We start from the raw sequence: 20,997 nt of genomic DNA on the forward strand, positions 1-20,997 counted from the left end.
GAACCTGCGTAGCTTGGGTGCTTTTCCCCCTGGAGGGGGGAGAAGAGAAGGGGTTGTACCTTTCTGATAATTTAGACACATGACTAATTGCAACTGATCGTTACAGTTGCACCTGCAACTGATTGTTTCAGTATCTGATGTCCATGAGTATTGAGGAAAAATGACTTGATTTGCCAGAAGACTGACCAACATAAAAGTAACACCACACTGAGGGATGGAAGAATTATTAAAATATACTTCTAAACACAAGAGCTACTTAAACAAAAAGCTTTTACATTTGCTCAGAGAGATATAAAATAATGATAGTGTTGTAAATCTCAGAATTGTTTTATAAGAAGTTTTGTATTGTGATTTTGTCAGTGTACTTGAAACTCCTTAGTAAAATTCTTTAAAGGGAAAATTCTGAATGTTTTTTAGAGGTTCCTATTCCCCCATCCCAAATATTATTAAAATATCTCCTCCTAACTATATTATAACTGTACCTCAAAACCAGACTCCCATTAAAAGTCTGTCTTAAGAGTAAAGTAGATAGCTAAACAGAAATTCTAAAACATTTAACTGTATAAATGATTTCCCAATTCTTATACTTAGGTTCATTATTGTGACTAACACAGAAGTAAAGTACATTAACTAATGCAGAAGTAACATATATTAACTCAGAGAACAATCATGCAAAAACTGTTTTTAAAAAGTGAATGCAAATTTCTGATATTACAGAAATTCCACGAGAGATGGCTGCAAACCAGAAAGATAACAAAAGAAAGCATCTCAAGAGATACCTTATTGTAAATATGCGTAAAAAGATCAACTCATATTTCCTTACAGCAGGGAATCACAAGAAACAAAGTGAAAGAGGCTGGTACCCAAGCAACCAGAAAGGAAAGACGTTTATTTTAAGCAACCCATTACCAAGCCACTCAAAACAAAATAAACAAGACCCACAGTAACAGCAGGCAGGTCATGATGCTCCTGTCTTCTTGTCTCTGTCCCAATGTGTTCATTCTGGTAATGTTCAGACAGAGCAGTGGCACTTACACACATTTTCATACATAGTGGACAGATGAAGCCCTGTGAAACAGTAACTTTTAGGTATGTACTTTTTTTAAAATGTAAGAATATAAACAGAAAGAGCACCTTACGTGTCAAATATGTATTAAAATTCTTAAAAAGCATGCTATTGCCTATGTGCAAGAAACAAAGCTGGTGCTTGTTACTTTTCAGTAAGTTTCTTAAAATGAAATTTTGCTGATCATGAGTCCAAAACACAGAGAAGACAAATAGAATGTTGTTCAGTGAATTGAAAACAAAACATATCTGAGACATTGAGCTTTGACAGTAGGCAGTACATTCATTTTGTTAATTGTTTTCATCAGTTTTACTAGGCCTTTGGTACTGCTCCACACTACAAAGGGGCACATTATGCATAATGTATCATGATATAGCCATTGTAAAATATTAGGGCTATGTCTGCACAACCACTTATGTAAGTATAACTTGTCACCCAGGGGTGTGGGGAAAAAAAACATACCCCTGAGCAACATAAGTAACACCAACATAAGTGCCGCTGTGAACGGCGCTATGTCAGCAGGAGAGCTTCTCCTGCCAATATAACTACCACCACTTGGGCTCTTGTTGGGGGTGGTTTAATTATGCCGACAGGAGAGCTCTCTCCCATCAGCAATGAGTAGCTACATGAGAGATATTGCAGTGATGCTGCTGCATCAGTACAACTGCACCACTGTAAGCTCTCTAGTGTAGACATAGCCTAGGTCAACGTTCTGTACAAAGGTCTGACAGGACATTTTGTAACATTGCTTTCAGACCTTTTATAAAAATAAACTGGAAGAGGATGTGAAAGAGCCAGAATACCATTGTACATGAACAAGAGGACTCAAGTCAACATTTCATGGGGGGGTTCAATCAAAGTTTTTCTGACAAATGATTGTACTATATTTTTTTCCTTCTCATTTCCTTCAGTTACAGTAATGTTAAATGCTCCTTGTGAAAAACAGAATATAAAAACAGTTTCAGGAGGAAAAAATTGAAGACAGTGTCCCTTTAAAAAGAAATCTGTTGATGTGGAGCTATACAAAGTAAATTCAACTATTTTTCTCCTAAGTTATTTCTTAAATGGTAAGCAGTTTTTTAAAGGCTTTTTAAATTTATCTTAGTACTGTTACAAAAGCACTATTTTTATGGATTCAGAATATGTGAGGCAATAATATGCATGTGGAAGTAAAATTTAAATTCTGAAGAAACTGTAACCAAGGTAAGAGTGCACTTTACATAAATTATTAAACACAAAACAAAAAAACTCTAGTAATCTCTTTTTAATTCAGAACAGCTTTAACCAATTAGCAACATTTACAACACATTTGTCACCCAGAATGGTCATTTACCTCAGTTTAAAGGATCACTTGTTGACTGCACTACCATGTTCAACCACCTAACTTACAAAGTTAATCCAAACAGCTGTAAGAAAATCTTGCAACATCAGAAGTACTTTTCCTCTAGCCTCTTGTCTGAAGTATGTGCTAACAAGTCAATCCAAAAGAGTGCAATGCCTTAATAATATGTCTCTCTCACTGATGAAAGAGGAAAATAAGAGTAAAGATCCAAGATTCAAATTGCATTAGTTAAACCTACTTTTTGGTTTATTTTGCTTTCCAGTTAAAATAAGCTTTATTACAGAAACTGTTAAAAAACAGAAAGCTATATACGCAAGCTAACTTCTGGAGCTCAATTTTCAAAACTGTGCATGCCACTTGTTTGCGTAAAATGGGAAATGCATGCACACATAGTTGGCATCCTTTCATCTGCAAGAGATATGATGTAGAGATATGATGTAGATGGTTTGCAGTGTCTCATGTGACTGAATAGTCCAATCCGAGATTTGCATGACCTTTGGCAGCTGTTTCAAATGTATGTTTCTTGGTTGGGAACTGCTTGCTTCCTATGGGCTCATTTCTCTTCAAGCTGAAGGAGCCAGCTCCTGTCATGGACTCTGATGCCTTGATAGAGAAGTTGGCGTCACATTTTACGATCACTTGCCAAGGTTTTCCATCGGTCAGGATCAATTCCAAATTCCTTCATATTTCGCCTGCATGTGTATTTATAGCGAAGCTTGAGATATCCTGTTGTTCTTGTTCCGTCTGATAGCTCCCCATATAGCATGTCCTTGGGTATGCATCCATTTTCCAAACTACTCAGATGGCCCAGCCAGCGCAGACATCTTTGCTTGAGCAGGGCTGTCACATTTGGAAGAACATGGATAACTGATGCTCATCAGGAGAAAAGGTTAAATAGTTTCCACCTACACTGTTTACACCACATGCTCAACATCAAGTGGCAAGATAAAGTCACCAATGTATACACAGGCATTTGGATAGATGCACACAGAATCAAATGTCTTACTAGTTTTAAACCAGGGCCATGTAAATGCACAGATAATTCTGCACAGCAGAAAGACTCTGCTGGGCTACAATACATCTGGCATTATCATTTAACACATGGGGAGGTTACAAAGATGGATATGTATTTCTGGATAAGTTAATTACATACTTGATACACTGATCTGATTTTCTCTGTTTAGGGTTTTCACCACACAGTGAACCCAGCACATGAAGAAAAGAACAAAGAGGATTTACAAGGGTGTTTGTTTCCTACACAATTGTAAAAATTCTACATATTTATATCAGACTGACCTTAGCCATAAGATATTCAGACACATTGATTTGAAAACAGCTTCATGACCTCAGCCCTAGTCCTAACCCAAAAAAGAAACTCCAAGACTTGGATCCATTCAATTAAATTAACCCTTCCTCCTCTTCCAGCCCCCTTCAACCTAATCCTGATATCTATTGAAGGCTCATAGGATCTAAGGCCTTGTCTACTCTACAGAGTTTTGTCGGAAAAAAGTCAGCTTTCATCAACCAAAACAGTGGAGGTGTACACACAACAATGCTCCTCCCGCTGATTTAACTTTCCTGTTACTCCGACAAAATAAAACCACCTCAATGAGAGGCGCAGAGCTTTTTGTGACAAACTTAGATCAATGCACTGTCACTGTAGACACTGTATTTAATTATGTTGCTGTAAATGGCCTCCAGGAGGTGTCCCACAATGCCCAGCTGGCTGCTGCGGTCAGCAGTTCAAACTCCTCTGCCCCGCAGCCAGGTACACAGGCATCTGCCACTCTCCTTTAAAGGACTGTGATTTTTTGAAATTCCACTTCCCGTTTGCTCGGTATGGACTGTTCAAATTGTATCTTCCCAGCTGACCATAGCAGTTCCCTGCAGCAAACATGATCCTGCTTGGAGTACACCAGAGTTGTTGGACCTGCTGGGTCGGTGGGAAAAGGGGGCTGTGCACTCTCAACTCCGCTCCAGCCGTAGGAACTTCGATACCTACAATCATATTTTTTTTGGCATGTCAGAGAAGGGCCACGAACAGGACATGCATTAGTGCCATGTGAAGATCAAGGAACTGAAGCAGGCATACCAGCAGGCAAGGGAGGCAAATCATTGCTCTGGAGCTGCGACAAAGATCTGCCGCTTCTACACGGAGCTGGACGCCATCCTCAGCGGCAACCCCACCTCCACCAACAAGAGGCGCGTGGATACTTCAGCGGGAATTGGAGACAGTGGACTGAACCCCGAAGACAAAGTGGTGGATGAGGAAATGGAGTTGGAGCATGAGGTGGCACAGGTGACAGGGTGGTCCTGCAGGCGTGGCAAGCCAGGGTCTCTTCTTGAGTCCAGAGGGTTGAAGCCAGTCCCAGCACTCCGGCTCTGGCGCGCATGATACACAGGAGGGGAGCTCTGGTAAGTGCTCATTTTCATTTGCTACTACTCAGTTACATGAGATAGTGCTGTCCCTTCTTTCGTTTAGTGTGCTAGAAGTGGGTAAAGGGGCAGAAATGTACAAGACTAGCAGTATTTGTGTCTGCTTCCCATTCCCCTACAGCTAAGCACTGCAGACCCTGCAGAAAAGTTCATTAATTCACACTGAGATTTCACGGGAATCCTGCAGAGAGATCTCTAGGAAATTTTCCTGGAAGTACCTGCCAATCCTTTGCCGAAGGTTCCTTGGCAGACATGCTTTGTTTCTTCCCTCGCTGTAGGAAACTCTGTCACATCAATCAGCAATCACCTGTGCGGGGACCAAACCGACACAGACAAGCAGCATAGGGACGTGGTCTGAAGCCGCAAGAATGCCAGAGATGCACCCTTGCATACCCTCAGGAGTGAGATATCGGCTTCAATTTCCCCCACCTGTGAAAAATGGTGGCAGAATTTATAATAGTGTCCCTAGTCACTTGCAGTGATCCTCTTAAAAAGCCACATAGACCCTTTGTCCCATCTTGGACCTTCCCCTCACGATGGGACAAACTCACTATGTTTAGGGCACTCGATGAGCTGTATGCTTGCCAAAGGAGAGTGAGTGAGAAAGAGGTGTAATGATTCAATGCTGTGAGTGCCTCTGTTTATTACTTCTTGTGCTTCTGCAGACGTGCCCTTCAGGGGAACCCCTTACACACCAACACAGCACCTCCACCAGATAAGGAGGCAAAGCAGGAGGAGTAAAGAGCACATGTTTAGGAAAGTGTGCTCGTCAGACACCACAGATATTGAGCACAGGGAACGAAGAAAGACAAATGATGAAAAATTGAAAATAGATAGCCTGGAGAGGAAGCATGGCTAGGAATGTATTTTAGTGGGCCACAAGCAAATGATAAAACTGATGGAGGACCAGAGATGTTGCAGTCAAAACACGTGTGCTCACCTTCCCCTGCAGCCTATACAGAACTGCGTGCCATAACCTTCCCACACTCCCCACACACATTCTTTGCATCTCGCAGTAACCCTTTCACACCACCCCTTCGGATAGGTTCCCTAAGGACATCTGGACTTATACACAACTATGAGAGCTTCCATTAAGGGAGTTCTCCTCAGTGTCATGTCCCTTGTATGACATGAGATAGCTACCCACAGTGCACTGCTCGCTCTCTCTCTCTATGCTAAAGCACCAACTGTGGACACACTCTGCAGACATGAGTTGTGTAAACATGCACAAGTGCTGTAACTATAACAGTTTATGGTCATCGGTATAAGTTGCGTTGCTTTAATTCTGTAGTGTAGACACAGCCTACATAGATCCCTAAATCTTCTGTTGGGCCCAGGTTATTATCTCCATTCAAATCTTACAATGCTCTGGGTTGGGAGATTTAGAAAGATAAACCTGCCTGCCTGGAACAGAATGAATGATCCATTGGGACCCTCAATTCCATATAATACTAGATGATCAGATGGGATTATAATGAAAGGCAGATGTCATACAATGGGTCTGGCTATGATGGGTATGGGCAGCAGATCACAATGTACATGGAAAGAAGGATTACAGGAAGGGAACATTTTAAGCCAGTTGGGTAGGAGACCACAACAGATTTTTAGGTTAGATACTGTAAATATCTGAACTTTCTGAGATTCACCTATCATTAACTTAGACTCTTCAACACAAAGGAACCATACTTTATTGTAGTGATTAAATTCACCACTGTATTTAACTACATGTCCATAGGGAATTTCAAACATACTGTATTACAGGAACAATCCAATCTGCCACTAGTTACTGCATTAGTCAACTTATTTAGGTATTTCTTAAGACAACTAGAGAGTAGCTTGAAAAAGCAAGTGATGAATGAGCCCTATGCCTGAGTTCTTCATCAGTTCTCAGAGCAACTTGACTACATAAAAATGCAGACACCACACAATCCTTTAGCAATTCTTGATGTATCTGAAGCATATTACACCAATATGCAGGTTCTTTTTTATATCAAATGTAGAATCACTGATGCCCCACCCAAATTCACAGGATCATATCACTTTACTCAAAGTTCTGAGATGAAATTATTTCACATTAGCAATATATTTTATATATTTCTTGTTCATATTTAACCATATATGTGCTGACATTTCACTATAAAGCCTACTGAGAATATGTCTGCTCATTTTAAGCTAGAAAACTTCACAAATTCAACTCACTAATTCATGCATGCTATGAAACATTTGTTAATTTTCTGGTACAACACATTTCCACGCATTTGTCCATTTACACAGATTATGTTTAATCAAAGTCCCTCTCAAAAGAGAGGTGAATCAGATGCCAAGATGCCTAGTGCCATATATCATTATCCTACCATACCTCTGAAGTGCTTTCATTGTTCACATCCACTGCATTTCCTGGGGCTGCAGAGGAATCTGAATCTGAGCTCTGCGACCCAACTCTGCCTGGAGTCTGAAACAGAAGAAATATAAATGTTATTAAACTGAGTTTGAAGTCTATGTTGCAAAAAGGAATGCCTTGTAAATTGAACAAACTGATAAGCATACTGCATAAATAGTCAATGCAACAGTGTACAATCCAAAATTACTGCCAAGCCCTTACATCATCACTTGAGTAAAGAGTGTTTATTAGAAAGATCAATACACAACAATATAAAAGAATTTTCAACTAGCAATAATCACTCCTCAGATTAACCCTAATACATAAAGAACTACGCCAAACCACACTTCTTATAATTCAGATTACAGGTAAATACAGTTAAATGGTTATTTAATAGAAAAATCCTAGAAATTAACATTTAGCCTCTTAAACAAGATATTAAATAAATACTAACATACTCCTCTTCAGACTGTGGAGTTTTGTTAACTAAAACAACAATGCTTTTATACTTGTCAGATTATTCAGTAGAAAAGCTGATAAAAGTAGGCCCATTGATAAGGTAGTAAGTAAATAAAAATACATTACTTTACAAATCACCAAATTTCAATATAGAGGATAAGTAGAAAACTAAAGTTAAAACTGCTTCATAGATCAAACTTCCAATTAAATTAGACTAGTTTATTCAACAGGGAATCCTATAAAATTAAGTTGTATATTTTCATTTGCTTCCAGTATATGCTTCTTTCCAAATTACAGTTTCAAACCAGTAAACAAATTATGTAAACACTACTTCATTCAAAGTCTCATGAAATAGATTCATGTTACTAATCCTCAGCTAATTCATCCTACTTTTCAGCAAGAGATTCATTTTTCCTTCTCTTATCTACTTCAAAAGTTCCACTGCTTCATCAGAATCATAAAAGAAAGTTAACATCCTCAACAAGGCAAACTTTAGCAAGGAAATGTATTGAAACAGCCAATCAAAAACACCAAAATTCTTCCATAGCATAATATTTTTCTCCCTCTTAAACTCTGTGGGGGTCCAGATTGTTCTGAAAAAACGAGGATTTGTTTACTCTTATAGTACAATTTTACTTTTGGTCTCTGAACCAGACCATCAATCACTCCCAATCTAGAGCCAACTCAAAGTTTACTTTAAGAATTCCATCGACAGGGTTAGAACCCAAATGAAGTACTGATGTTGTAATTTTGTGGGCAATCTGGAAATATTTTTGATCTTATATAAGGTAGTCACACTTTCTGCATACAGAATTTTAAAATAAAGGGAGAGAGCTACAGGAATAAGCTTTGTCTACATACTTCAGAGATGGAAATATCATAATATTATTTGTCTTGGAAAAAAAATCCAAATCTTAAAATTTAAATCAATAAAATAACCCTTTATAAAGATGCCTCTAAATGTAATTTTCTCCCTTAGTTTGAAATTGAAGTATAGATTCTATTTGTGTTTATAATATTCTATATCTTTTTTCCCCACCAGGATTACATCTAATTACTGTACTGCTCCTAACATACAGTACACTTTAAAGAAGTCTTTGAAGATCAAATAGGATGAGGAGAGTGGTTGTGGGAGGGGGAAATTAGCTGAATGCACTCCACCTAACAGAGGTGGGCAATGATGACCATGACAAGAGATAGGAGAAGAGAGAACCTCTTCCTGTTGCATCCTCCTCATTCAGTTGTTGCTGAAATGGCCACTGCTACAAGTTTATCCATTTTGTGTCCTGTTTGTTACTCAGTCTATTTGCTGGAAATATGAAATAAGACAAAAAACAACATGGGAGAACAATATAGTCTCATTCTAGCTATAAAATTATTAGAGTGCAGTAGCACCCATAATATGGTAGAAGATTTCTAACCACAGATGATGATATAGCCCCACCTCTAAAAATTTATAATCCAAAAGGCAAAAAATGGATCAAAGGTGGAAGAAAGGAATATGATATATAAACACAATTTATACATCAAGGTGGCACCTGGCACTTACGTTGGTATTTCTCATAGCTGATACAATGTAAAAAAAAATAAGTTACCATCTATTGCTTTCTTACCAAGCAGTTAATTTCCTATAGCCCTCACAACCAAGGGGAAGGGATAGCTCACTGGTTTGAGCATTGGCCTACTAAACACAGGGTTATGGGTTCAATACTTGAAGGGGCCACTTAGGGATCTGGGGCAAAATCAGTACTTGGTCCTGCTAATGAAGGCAGGGTGCTAGACTCAATGACCTTTCAAGGTTCCCTTCCAGCTCTATCTCCATATATTTTGTACTTAACAGAAGTAGGTCTTGGGATCAGATTTAAATATTAGATCAGTATAAACACAGAAAGGGCATTCCACAAATAGGGAGTAGGATGGAAGAATGTACAGAGTGTGTTATAGGAAAGCAAGGTATCAAGGCTAGCAACACTGGTGAAATGAAGAGGGCAGGGAGCAATGCACAAAATGAGATCAGACAAGTAGGGCAGGGCAAAAGTATCATGCCAGGCCATGAAAGAAGTGACAAAAGCTTCATGTGGCAGAAAAGCTGCAGTTCATAACACAATAGAACCTACAAGTTATGAACAATGTTACATATTCCTCTGTACCAGCAGATAATGTTCTTTATAGTAACTAATATATCTTTTATATAAAGTTCTGCTAACGTGGAGATTCAGTGGAGGAATTCAAAGTGGGGAGCAGTGTGATAAGAACAGTTCAGGGAAGAGGGGTTATGTATATTACATTGTGAAAGTAATGGGCAAGATACTCAAGGAGGGCTAGGTTGCTGTCATCATTGCTTTCTAGAAAGGTATGAAATATCCACCAGCAAAGGGAGCAGGAAAGTCTCCTGATACTCCTGGGGAAACACCTCATGCATACGAATATTAGCACAAGATTAAATGATACAATATGTGATGTAAGAGCATTTGTATATGTTTAAGACACTAATTACCCTTTCCTTTCTTAATGACAAACAGCTTCTAACTCACATGCACACCCTATGAGCTACAACTACATCTACAATCAGTTAATAGTCAACCTTCAGGTCAAACTACTGCAATACTTTTATGTTTGAAGCATATGTCTACGATGTGAAGATCTAGAAACTTGCTAATAAATTTTACTAGATTTCACCTAAATATAACTCTTCCTCAACTAACGTCCAAGGAGCCTAACTGGCAGGTTGAGAGACTTAGTGATTCTCTCCCTAGAGCAAAGAGGTCTGAGAACAAGAACAGACTTGCCCAAATTTGGGCTCTTAGAATCAGCTATGCTACAGTAAAGGGAACAGAGGGTACAGGCATAGAAGCACTGACTCCAGTGTTCCAAAAAACCTTCTGATAGGGATTTCTGAACCACATCCAAATCTCATGTTGTAGTAATAAGCTCTAATACACCAACTGTTTAAGTATGACTATTCCTGAAGTTCTAGATGACAGAGGTGAGTAAACGCCACTAATAAAGAATTGGTGAAGGAACAGTGTGTCCAAACAGGAGCAACTTGTACGGGAAATTATTATTACCTAACTTGAACTTCAGGTATCTCATGTGCATTAGCCTTCTTGATATGGTGAAGGATGCATCTTGAGTGTCCAACTCCAAAACAATCTTGCGAACAGAAGGAATTATGTTACTATATGAAATTCTGTTTTATTCAAACATTTGTTGAGATCAGCATTGGACACAGATCCCCTTTTCTTCATGGGAATGAAAAAGCAATGAGAGTAAAAACCTGTAATCTAAAACTAAAAGATCCTAGCACCCACTTTATTGTTCCTAGCTGGAAAAAGGGAGGACTTCACATGAGATGGATGTGGGAGAAGGAGATTTAGGTTTTTATCAGAAGTAGAGGTGGAACCATTTTTTATAACCAAGAACCCAATGGCCCATAATAATAGCCCTTCAAACTGTAAAGTACAACAAAATGGAGTCCTCAACAGCATGGATGAGGGGGACCAATGGAAAAGGCTCTCTGTACTTGACCAGCAAAATCGCTACTTGGACCCAGATGTTAACAGTGGGTCTGACTGTCCATTCATACTGGTGTAAACAAGAAGTAACTCTGCTGACGTCAATGGAGTTACACTTGCATAAGCAAGAGGATAATCAAGCCCAAATATCATCATGGGTGTTGAGCAAGATTGGTATTGGCACTCCTTAGGTTACTGATCCCTCTGAGATAGACCCTACAGATCTTATAGGTGTCAAACAGTCAGGATATGATTCTATGTGAGACTAACGTGAAAAGGAGAGGGGCTTTGAACTAGTTATGTATGTGAGCATTTTTAAAATCGCTAACATCCAAGTAGTGGGCAATAATCCTTGGCTCCATTAATGTGCTCTAGGTTTCATCTGTTTTTGAACTAATGAAATCAGGAGTTTGAAAAAGGACAGTCATACTGCTCCCAGCACCTGTGTGTTATCCAGAGGGGAGGAAAAAAATGAAAGATTTCACTGAGAAGAGAGAAGAAATCTCTTCAAATATAATTATTAAGAATCTGTTTCCTGTAATACACATAAAATACTAGGTTTTGTACATAAAATAAAGGAAAGCATGGTCCCCTCCCCAAAGAGCCTACAGGACTAAAATGTTGCCTGTTTCACCTACTCCTATTGCAAAATTTCATCTTTAATGCGCACATATCGGACGAAAGACTTATCTATCTTAGACAAGTGGGAGGAAGAATACTGCATCTTGTTATTATTCTACTTCTCTTCACCTTGAAACTCTATGAATTTGAGGCAGAAGCACCTTGCCATACAGTACAGGAGCTGTGGCCATGCTGAACAAACGTTATGCTCAAACACCATTCTTGTACCCCTCGCACTGAGGAACCTCAAAGAAGATATATGCATGTTCACACTGACAGAGAGGCTCAGATACTAAATTTTTCTCCCACAGAGAAACAACAACTTCAGACTGTCAGATCAGCTGTTTAGCCCATTATTTATGGGAAGGGAATTCTTAGAACTACAAGCTGCTCAACTCTGAGGATGATGGAGAGACTTTCCTACAGGCCCTAACAGAGAAACTTTAATTCTCAAAACCTCAGAGCCAATTAGGTTCCCATCTGTTCAAATGTCTCCAGTACACAATTTAGCCCAAGTGGTAACAGACCTTTCTGATACAAAGAACGCGTCTCAACTAAGGGATGTACCTTTTCTGGACCTCTTGCAATGAAAGCAGGTCTTTGGTTCCAACCAAAAAATTAAAGAATGCTCCTTCGTGTACTTTAGGAGTGAAGCCTTAGAATAGAAAGATGGAAGTACAGAAAAACGAGCAAACTTGCTCGCCTTGGCAGTGATACAAGAAGACTATTCTGCAGCCCACCTACATAGGAGGAAAGAAAGGGATAGTGGGAGGGTGGACACTTTTAGATCTACACTTCTGGAACATGTGCTTCTGTGTCAGAGTAGAGATCTGCTGAAGCAACTAATGATAAAGAAAACATTGTTTTCTTTCCATTGTAAATTCTTACATAATGTTACTATACACAGTTAAACAGCTGCCAGGCTTCACCCCAGAGAGGATTGCATTTCAACATGAGTTATGCATATTAAATATTGATAGCTTGTAAAACACAAATTGCTTTAAAGCATTAGGCCCTGCAAATGCATGGTTATTGCAATGTTCAGGATGAAAGGTACTATATAACATAAGATGTTATTACTGCTTGCTTGATTAAAGTCACTGCTTTATGAAATACCTTAGGTGTGCTATAGTCACACTGAAATGCACTGCAGGACATGTCTTATTCCTGGTGTTATGCAAATACTAGCCAAAGTTATGGAACAATAATGGTAAAATCTTTTTAACCTTTTGAAAGTAAAATGCTTACTTAAAACAGACATAATTCCAGCCTACAACACAGGAAAAAGCATCCTACAAAGGGGTTTGTGTGCGCTTTTTTAAAAAAAAACAACTAACCTTCAAAATCTGGAGAAACGTACATGTCCATTAGCAATATAGCAGAGACAAACTACTTAGTATCATAAAAAAATTAAATGCAAATTTTGTAGGATATTGTGAAGACACTGAAACCTCAAAATCAATCCACAGTACAACTTTCAAAATTATAATGTGCATGGACTTTATCGGTCAATTCGAGAACGAATCTTTTTAACTGATCTTTTCATTATTAAATATTTATGAATACATACATTTAATTTAGGCTTCAAGCATAAACACTGCTGTACCATGCACTCTGAACATCAGTGTATACACACAGCTTTATAAGTATGGTCCATACTATATAACCCAGAAGAGGGTAGAAGAAGGTTGATGCCCTTTTTAGTTTTCTTGTATGTTTGTCTTTTAATTATTCACTCCTGGATAAATGTATGTGGTGTGGGTGGGAGGGAGAGAAAAGCTACCTATATAAAATATACATAGAACTATTACAAACACTTTTACAAGATTAGAATTCTAAAGTATGGTTAGCACTGGAAAAATGATTATGTAAAACTAGCACCTTCTTATTCAACAGATCTGCTTCCTGTGTGCCTGAGTCATAATTGTTTATTTTAACTACAAGTACAAGTTTACTACTGTGAGCACTGTAGAGCCAATACAGCTGCTGAAAAACAAGGTTAACTACACAGTATTCTTCATACATCATCAAAATTGGAAGCTAACCAAATGCAGAAACATCACCACCACCAAAGAAAGCAAGGGGAAGAGAACAGTTTCCTTTTTGAAAAAAATCAGGTGATGCTTTACATATATTTACTTATTTATTTTAAATTTGGAAACCTAATACATCTGATGAAATCACTGAGAATATAAATATGGGTTCCCACGATGTCACTTTTACAGTCACTTCTCTGTGTATCACTGTACTTAAATTTATCAGCAGTGCCCTTTAAAACATTTTTCAAATTAGTTTTAACTGAACCTCTTTAAAAATAAATGAAAAAACAATATTATGAACATAAAGTTACACAATTTTCCCAGCAGAGATTTAAATACAGCATAAGGCTTCTATTGTTCAATCATTCTGAATTCCCTAACAAATATTAAATCAAGAATCAAAACATAAAGAGACAGTACTGCTCGTTTAAGTCTCTGCTCCTGAACAATTTTCAGGACATTAGCTTTGTTCCTTTCTTTTACTAGGTGTGTGTGCTATTTGTAGAAGAAGAAGCAGCAGCCTATTCACAAACTAATTTTTCCTTCAGAATTTTAGTGAGAAAGGATTATTTTCAAGTTATTAAAAGGTAATTTCACATTTCAAACTAACATTACATAAGATCATTCCAAGCCCTCAGTACATCACTTTTTATCCACTGAAATTAATTACACAATACTATTACTTAAACTAATTCACATGCTAGAAACACGGTGTACTGTATAATATTATTATTTACTTATTTTGAAGAATGCAAGCTGCTTTACAGACAAGTAAAATGAAACAGCTCCTGCCTCAAAGGACAAAGACTTCAGCCCTCATCTTGCAATGAGATCCATGCAGGCAGGACCTGGCATCCACATGGAGACCCAATGAAGTCAATGGGGCTCCATATGAACGCAAGGGTCCATCCATCCAAACCTGACTGCAGGAACGGAGCCTAATAGACAATATATAAAAAACAGATAAGTCACAGGATGCAACACACAACAGATGACTAAGCCATTATACTCAACACATCATCTTGGTTAAAAAAGAAGAGGTGAGTGAAAAAAGACATGCACCCCGATTGGTTATGCCAACTTCAGTACCTATTTGAGCTACGATGAATAGTAATCAGTATTCTGTTTACTTTCTATTATCAAAAAAACATTGAAAGGATACTTCAAAGAAAAAGATCACAATTGTAAATGAAATGAAAACAGTGCTTTTGCAGCATCAGTTGCTGCTGTCTTATAATTGCTATGCAAAGTGAAAGGTTACAAAGGTGGAGATTTCCCTATATTACACGCTTTCAGGATTTATGATATACAATTAGTCGTGACTACCTGTTGGCTTAGGAAGAACAAGATTAACCGAATTCAAGTTATGGCCACAAAGAAAAAAAATATTACAAATATATCTGTTTCAGTGACTGCAAAATGTGTGTAATTTTCTTCATTATTAACCAAATGTGTACAAATATCACACACTTAAAAGCATAGAAGAAACCAATATATGCTTTAAATTAGCCATTTCACAACATAATCTCACTTTTTAAAGCTTTTACTCCTAGTATGTATTCATACAATCTACGCATAAAATTATGGACAGTTATTAACCCCAGTGCAAGTCAGGAGTCTTCCTCATATTTTGTCAACTCAGCATAGGGCCCTACCAAATTCATGGTCCACTTTGGTCAATTTCATGGCCAGGTTTGACTAATTTAAAAAAAAACAATTTCAAGTTTTCGTTTGTTTACATCTGAAATTTCAGGTGTTCTAACCATGGAGGTCCCAACTAAAAAAGGAGTCAGGGGCAGGAGGGGTCCATAAAGCTATTGTAGGAAGATTGTGGGATTACCACTCTTACTTCTGCCCTGTTGCTGGCAGCAGTGCTGCCTTCAGAGCTAGCCAGCAACCCAGCTCTAAAGCCAGGACCATCACCAGCAGCAATGCAGAAAAGGGGTGGAGGGGTTACCATATGTCCAGTTTTCCCAGCAGCATGAATGGCTGACAGCTGGAGCTGCAGCCTCTCCACACAGGTAGGGGTGTGTGTGTGTGTGTGTGTGTGTGTGTGTGTGTGTGTGTGTGTGTGTGTGTGTGTGTGTGTGTGTGTGTGTGTGTGTGTGTGTGTGTGTGTGTGTGTGTGTGTGTGTGTGTGTGTGTGTGTGTGTGTGTGAGAGAGAGAGAGAGAGAGAGAGAGAGAGAGTTCAAGCCACAGCCACTCCGCATGGGGGAGGGGGACAGCTCAAGTCACACAGCTTCCTGCATCTTGGACAGGTTCCCAGAGGTGGGTCTGACCCACCCCAGGAGTGGCCCATGGAGGAAGTCTTGTCTCTCCCCAGCCCCTACTGGGACCAGCAGCTAGACTGCTGTACAGGGTAGGAGCCCCAGCTGGGCACCAGATTTCATGGCCTGTGATGCATTTTTCATTACCATGAATTTGGTAGGGCCCTAATCACATACCAGGAGCTGCTTCTAATGTAACCCATGAATACAACTGTTTGTATAATTTTAACAATTTTCTGTTAAAGGGACACTGTGAACTTAAAGAAATGTTTGCTTACAACATATGATTATCTATGTTACTAATAACAAAGAAAAAGTAAGGTTTTTAAAGTTCACATAGTCACTATGCCTCTTGTTTATATTTTGTATTTCTTTCTACTTAATAAAAATGAATGAAATCAGTTTCATTTTTGCTCACAGTTAGTTCTAGTTTGAGTTCCAAAAACGACAAGGGAATGTTTATTTGTTTAAAAACAACTATCTTCGCTGAAATTTTTAAAATGTGGGAACATTTATATTTGCCTTAGATTGTATAAAAGATCATGTTAACTAAATTTATATTTTGGACCACATTTCCAACAACTGTGTAAGTTTTTCTAAAAAGTAGATCATTTCCCAGGATCAATTAAAAAAAAAAAACTAATGTTAATAATACCTAAAGTGATCAGCACCGGAAGTAAAGTTTCCCTGTTTTTTGCTGTTATCTTATTAATTCTTTGGAAGTCATATTTCAGGCAGGAAACTATTCCTTGTAAACAGTAACTTTTAAATAAGCAAAGGGAAAAACTTTGATTGATTTGAAACTATGGCAGAAATACAGTCTGAGGCACAAGAAAAATCAGTCACCCCACACTTCAAACTACACCAATATGTACACAGATATCCTTCCTCTCACAAATAACAAGGATTTATCATTGTTGCAATACATGATCCTTACATAGAGTATTATTAGAACAACTTCAAAAGCCTTCAAACCCTTTCACAAATATGCTTGTGAAAACGGGCAATTTTCAAAGCTGATGTCAAATACCAAAGTTGTATAAGTGGTGAAAATAGCCATGACTAAGTTCTACATGACACTGACATTGCAAGAAAGTTATGTAGGAATTAGAGCACACCCTTTCAACTAGCTGGGTGACTCAACTCTATTCTGCATATCCCAATGCTGAACACTAAAGATGAAGGCATTCCCCTTGCACTTTGAACCAGTTATCCAACTCCAGTGGAAACCAAATGTTTTTGACAACTATATTTGTCATCTATGTTTTGTTGCACATTAATATTGCATGGTCAACACCCATGTAAACCACAACCAACCTATTAGGGCTACAATACAGTAGCAAGGTAAACGATTGAGATTATTTTTAAAGGCAGATGAGGAGGGCAGAAGGAGAGACAGGGTTCAGAATCAAATAGCGCAAATTGATTTTTAAACCTATCTAAAGTTACACAGGAACCAATTCCTAAAATAGGAGACAGCTGGCTGGTAGTTTTTGGTATCCTGGCTTGCATTTGTATTTCAATTGACTTTAGAGTTTATTTATTAATCAGAGTCCAGAGGGGAGTAGAATGGAAATATACTATCCAGGATTACTGTGGGTTTGAGTTACAGAATCCGTGTGACTTGAGTTTATTTTGATCTTCCGTGAGTGTGTGAGCATATAATGGCTCAGAGAGCTTCAGAGGGAGATGTAAGAAATGTATGTTTAATAACACAAGACTTAGGAGAGTGAGTAATGTCTCCCAACCCCAGCAGACACACCTCTCTGCCAGAGAGCCCTTGTCATTAACCCTCTCCTGACGCCAGAACGGGCCTCCAGCCCAGCATCAGGCGGACACCACCTAGCGCAGCTGAGGTCAGGTGCAGAGGAGCGGGGTCCTGGGCCTGCATCGCCCCGCGCCCTCTCTCCGCTGGATTCCCTGGCCTTGGCCTGCACCAGGGGGGTGCAGAAACAATCTGGGGCACAAGAGGGGGCCCTGCCCACCCAGACTGTGTGTTGGGGGCGGGGGGCAGACTGGGGCACTGCCTGGATCCTAGCTGGCAGTGGACGCTGGGGAGACGGGAGAGAGGAATCCCCCTCGGGCCGTACAGCCGGCCCCACAGCTGGGGGGCGGGGATGGCCCTGTCTAGCAGGGAATGTGCTTCCTCCGCCCGTTTCCCCCACGAAGGGGCAGGGCGGGGGCCCGCAGGAGCCGGGCCTGGGGAGGCAGCGGGGCGGGGGCTGCCATGCGGCCACGCGCGCCGCCTGCCCCCTGCCCTGACCCGCCGCTGGCAGCGGGAAGCGGAGCCGCCTCAGGACGCGGCTGTCCGGGCCGGCCGCTGTCACTCGCTTACCCGCTGCAAAATCCGCCTCAACATGGCTACGGCGGCCCGGTCCCGCCTGCGGACGCGGCGCCGCGGTGGGGGCACCCGCTCTCCGCGCCGCCCGGCCCGCGCGCTCGGTGACAGCGGGGGCTGCCCGCCGGGAGGAGGAGGAGCCGCCGCCGCCGCAGCCGAGGGGCGGGACGGCGGCGCCAGCCTCCACCACTGACAGGCAGCCGCTGGGCGGGGAGCCCGGCCGGCTCCGGCCTGGGGGAGGGGCCTCTCCTCTGCCCGGGAGCGGCCGGTCACTCAGGCTGGGCCGGGAGCGCCCTGGCCTCCCGCGGGCCGCAGTCCTGGGAACTGGCGCTGAGCCGGGGCTGCGCCGCTCCCCAGCCTAGGCCGCGCTACGTCCATCTACCCCGCTTGGTTTTGCCTGCCCGGGCCCTGTGGGGGTGACGCCCCCCCATCGCTTCCTTCCGCCCCTACTAGGGATCAGGCTGTCGCCCCCCAGGACATTCAGCAACAACTAGCTGGGCGGGGCCAGACTGGACGCGGCACTGCAGGTGCTGGCAGGGCTGGTGCTGTCCTGTTAGGCGCAGACAGACCGGGGAGGTGGGCGAGGTAATCGCTTTTAATGGCCCCCCACGTCTGTTGAGAGCCAGGCAGGAAGAGCTCTGTCAGCTGCAAAGCCTGGCTCTCCCAGCAGCAGAAATGGGGCCAATACAAGCTATTAGGCAACCACCCTGTCTGTCCAGTACTAAGGACATAGGACAAAAGGGAGAGTGAAGCAGGGCAGGAGAGTGGCACCTGCCCGGAGCCTGCTCTCATTAAGCCAGTTGGGGCTATCAATAAACTTCCTCTTTAAAACACTGGGTCACAGGACCATACCTAGTGTATCCATGGCTATAAATGCTGTGGACACACTGAAATAGTTACCCGAAACAGTACCATGAGGACATCCTGAACTGTTGCAGAGACTAGTGAGACAATCAACTATCCTGCAACTGATGACTGAAGAATGAATTTTCTCACTTAAGCACAATTCAAAAAAGTTAAACATACACTTAAATCTCAGTGAATGAGATTTAAACTTGGGCCTAAGTGTTCAGTGACTGGGGATGTTTTTTACTGGGCCAAATCCTGGTCCTAAGGGATTCAATGGCAAACTGCCATTGACATGCAAAGAACCAGGATTGTCTTAAAGGTAGAAAATGCAGTTGTAGTAACCCAGAGAGAATTTGGAAGCAAAGACTACCAGCCTTGAATCTGTTATGTTACACCAGGGGTAGGCAACCTATGGCACATGTGCCAAAAGCAGCACGCGAGCTGATTTTCAGTGGCATTCACACAGCTCGGGTCTCATCCACCAGTTCAGAGGGCTCTGCATTTTAATTTAATTTTAAATGACGCTTCTTAAACATTTTAAAAACCTTATTTACTTTACATACAACAATGGTTTAGTTATATATTATAGACATAGAAAGAGACCTTCTAAAAACAATATATTACTGGCACGCAAAATCTTAAATTAGAGTGAATAAATGAAGACTTTGCACACCACTTCTGAAAGGTTACCGACCCCTGGGTTACAGGATTGATAGACCACCAGCTCCTAAAGAAAGATAAAGTTGTAAGACTATTTCATAGTATGATAATTTAGTTAGGTAATTAGTTTTTATTTATAATAGATATAATACAGTGGTCCCCAACGCGGTGCCCGTGGGGGCATCTTAATGCGCCCACGTCCTGGTCCCCGGGAGAGCACCTGCCGAAATGCCACCGAATTTCAGCAGCATTTCAGCTGGACTCCTCTCGATGATGACGCTTGTCGCCGACAAGTGATGTTATCAAGAGGCGTCACCCCCGAATTTTGGGGGGGACACCTCTAGATGATGTCACTTGTTGACAGCAAGCAGTGTCATCGAGAGGTGTCGCCACCAAAATGCCGCCGAACGGCGGGTGCTCCACTGCTGCAGTGGTTCTTCAGCTGGTGCCTCCCAGCCAAAAAGATTGGGGACCACTGATGTAGTAGGTGTTTTTAATTATTTTTAAACTGCTTCTTTAACATGGTTTTATAGTTACTTTTGAGAGCTTGGTTGTTATTTCCTTTTCTACATCTGTAAATAGTCCAGATTTTTTTTGTATTTGCAAATAAATTTGCTCTTCACTTACCTGATGGTTGCTGTCTTTTATCTCTGAAGCAGCTAATGGGAAAGCAAGGAAATGTAATTCTAGTTTAACTGCTTCCATGCATACTGCTAAACATTTGAGAGAGAATTTGAGAAGTTACACCATAGTCCGGAGTCTGTTATTCAAGAAAAGTGTTAATGTCGTAGCACAGTCTCTAGTTTGTAACTAATCTCTCTCAAATAAAATCTTTGTTGCAGTTGCTAATAGGCCTTTACCAGAGACAGTAAAAGCTACAATGAAAGTCGAATTGCTGTCTTTACTATAAAATTTTTGATATTGCTTTAGTTACATTATTAATTCTCTGTCTCTTGCTCTGTATACAATACTGCTGTTCTCCCAGTCAGGAGCTTTGCAACCAGTGAAAATGCTGGGCATTCCA

At 40.6% G+C, this 20,997-nt stretch overlaps 1 protein-coding gene across 3 annotated transcripts in view; it reads right to left on the reverse strand.

Annotated features, from left to right (window-relative positions):
- Window positions 1–18,542, reverse strand: part of EEA1 (early endosome antigen 1) — a 154,247-nt gene extending 135,705 nt beyond the window's left edge. For 2 of the 3 annotated variants that reach the window (XM_050934246.1, XM_050934264.1), the window contains exons 1-3: window positions 18,462–18,542; window positions 7,204–7,296; window positions 943–1,068 (exon numbers count right to left, since the gene is read on the reverse strand). In XM_050934246.1, the coding sequence (XP_050790203.1) occupies window positions 943–1,068; window positions 7,204–7,296; window positions 18,462–18,485 (243 nt within the window). In that variant the 5' untranslated portion in view covers window positions 18,486–18,542. The remainder of the gene's footprint in view (window positions 1–942; window positions 1,069–7,203; window positions 7,297–18,461) is intronic. The other variant, XM_050934256.1, reaches the window with a different exon arrangement.
- Between the last annotated feature and the right edge of the window lie 2,455 nt (window positions 18,543–20,997).

The sequence above is a fragment of the Gopherus flavomarginatus genome, chromosome 1 (genome assembly GCF_025201925.1).
Source record: "Gopherus flavomarginatus isolate rGopFla2 chromosome 1, rGopFla2.mat.asm, whole genome shotgun sequence".
NCBI lineage: Eukaryota > Metazoa > Chordata > Testudines > Testudinidae > Gopherus > Gopherus flavomarginatus.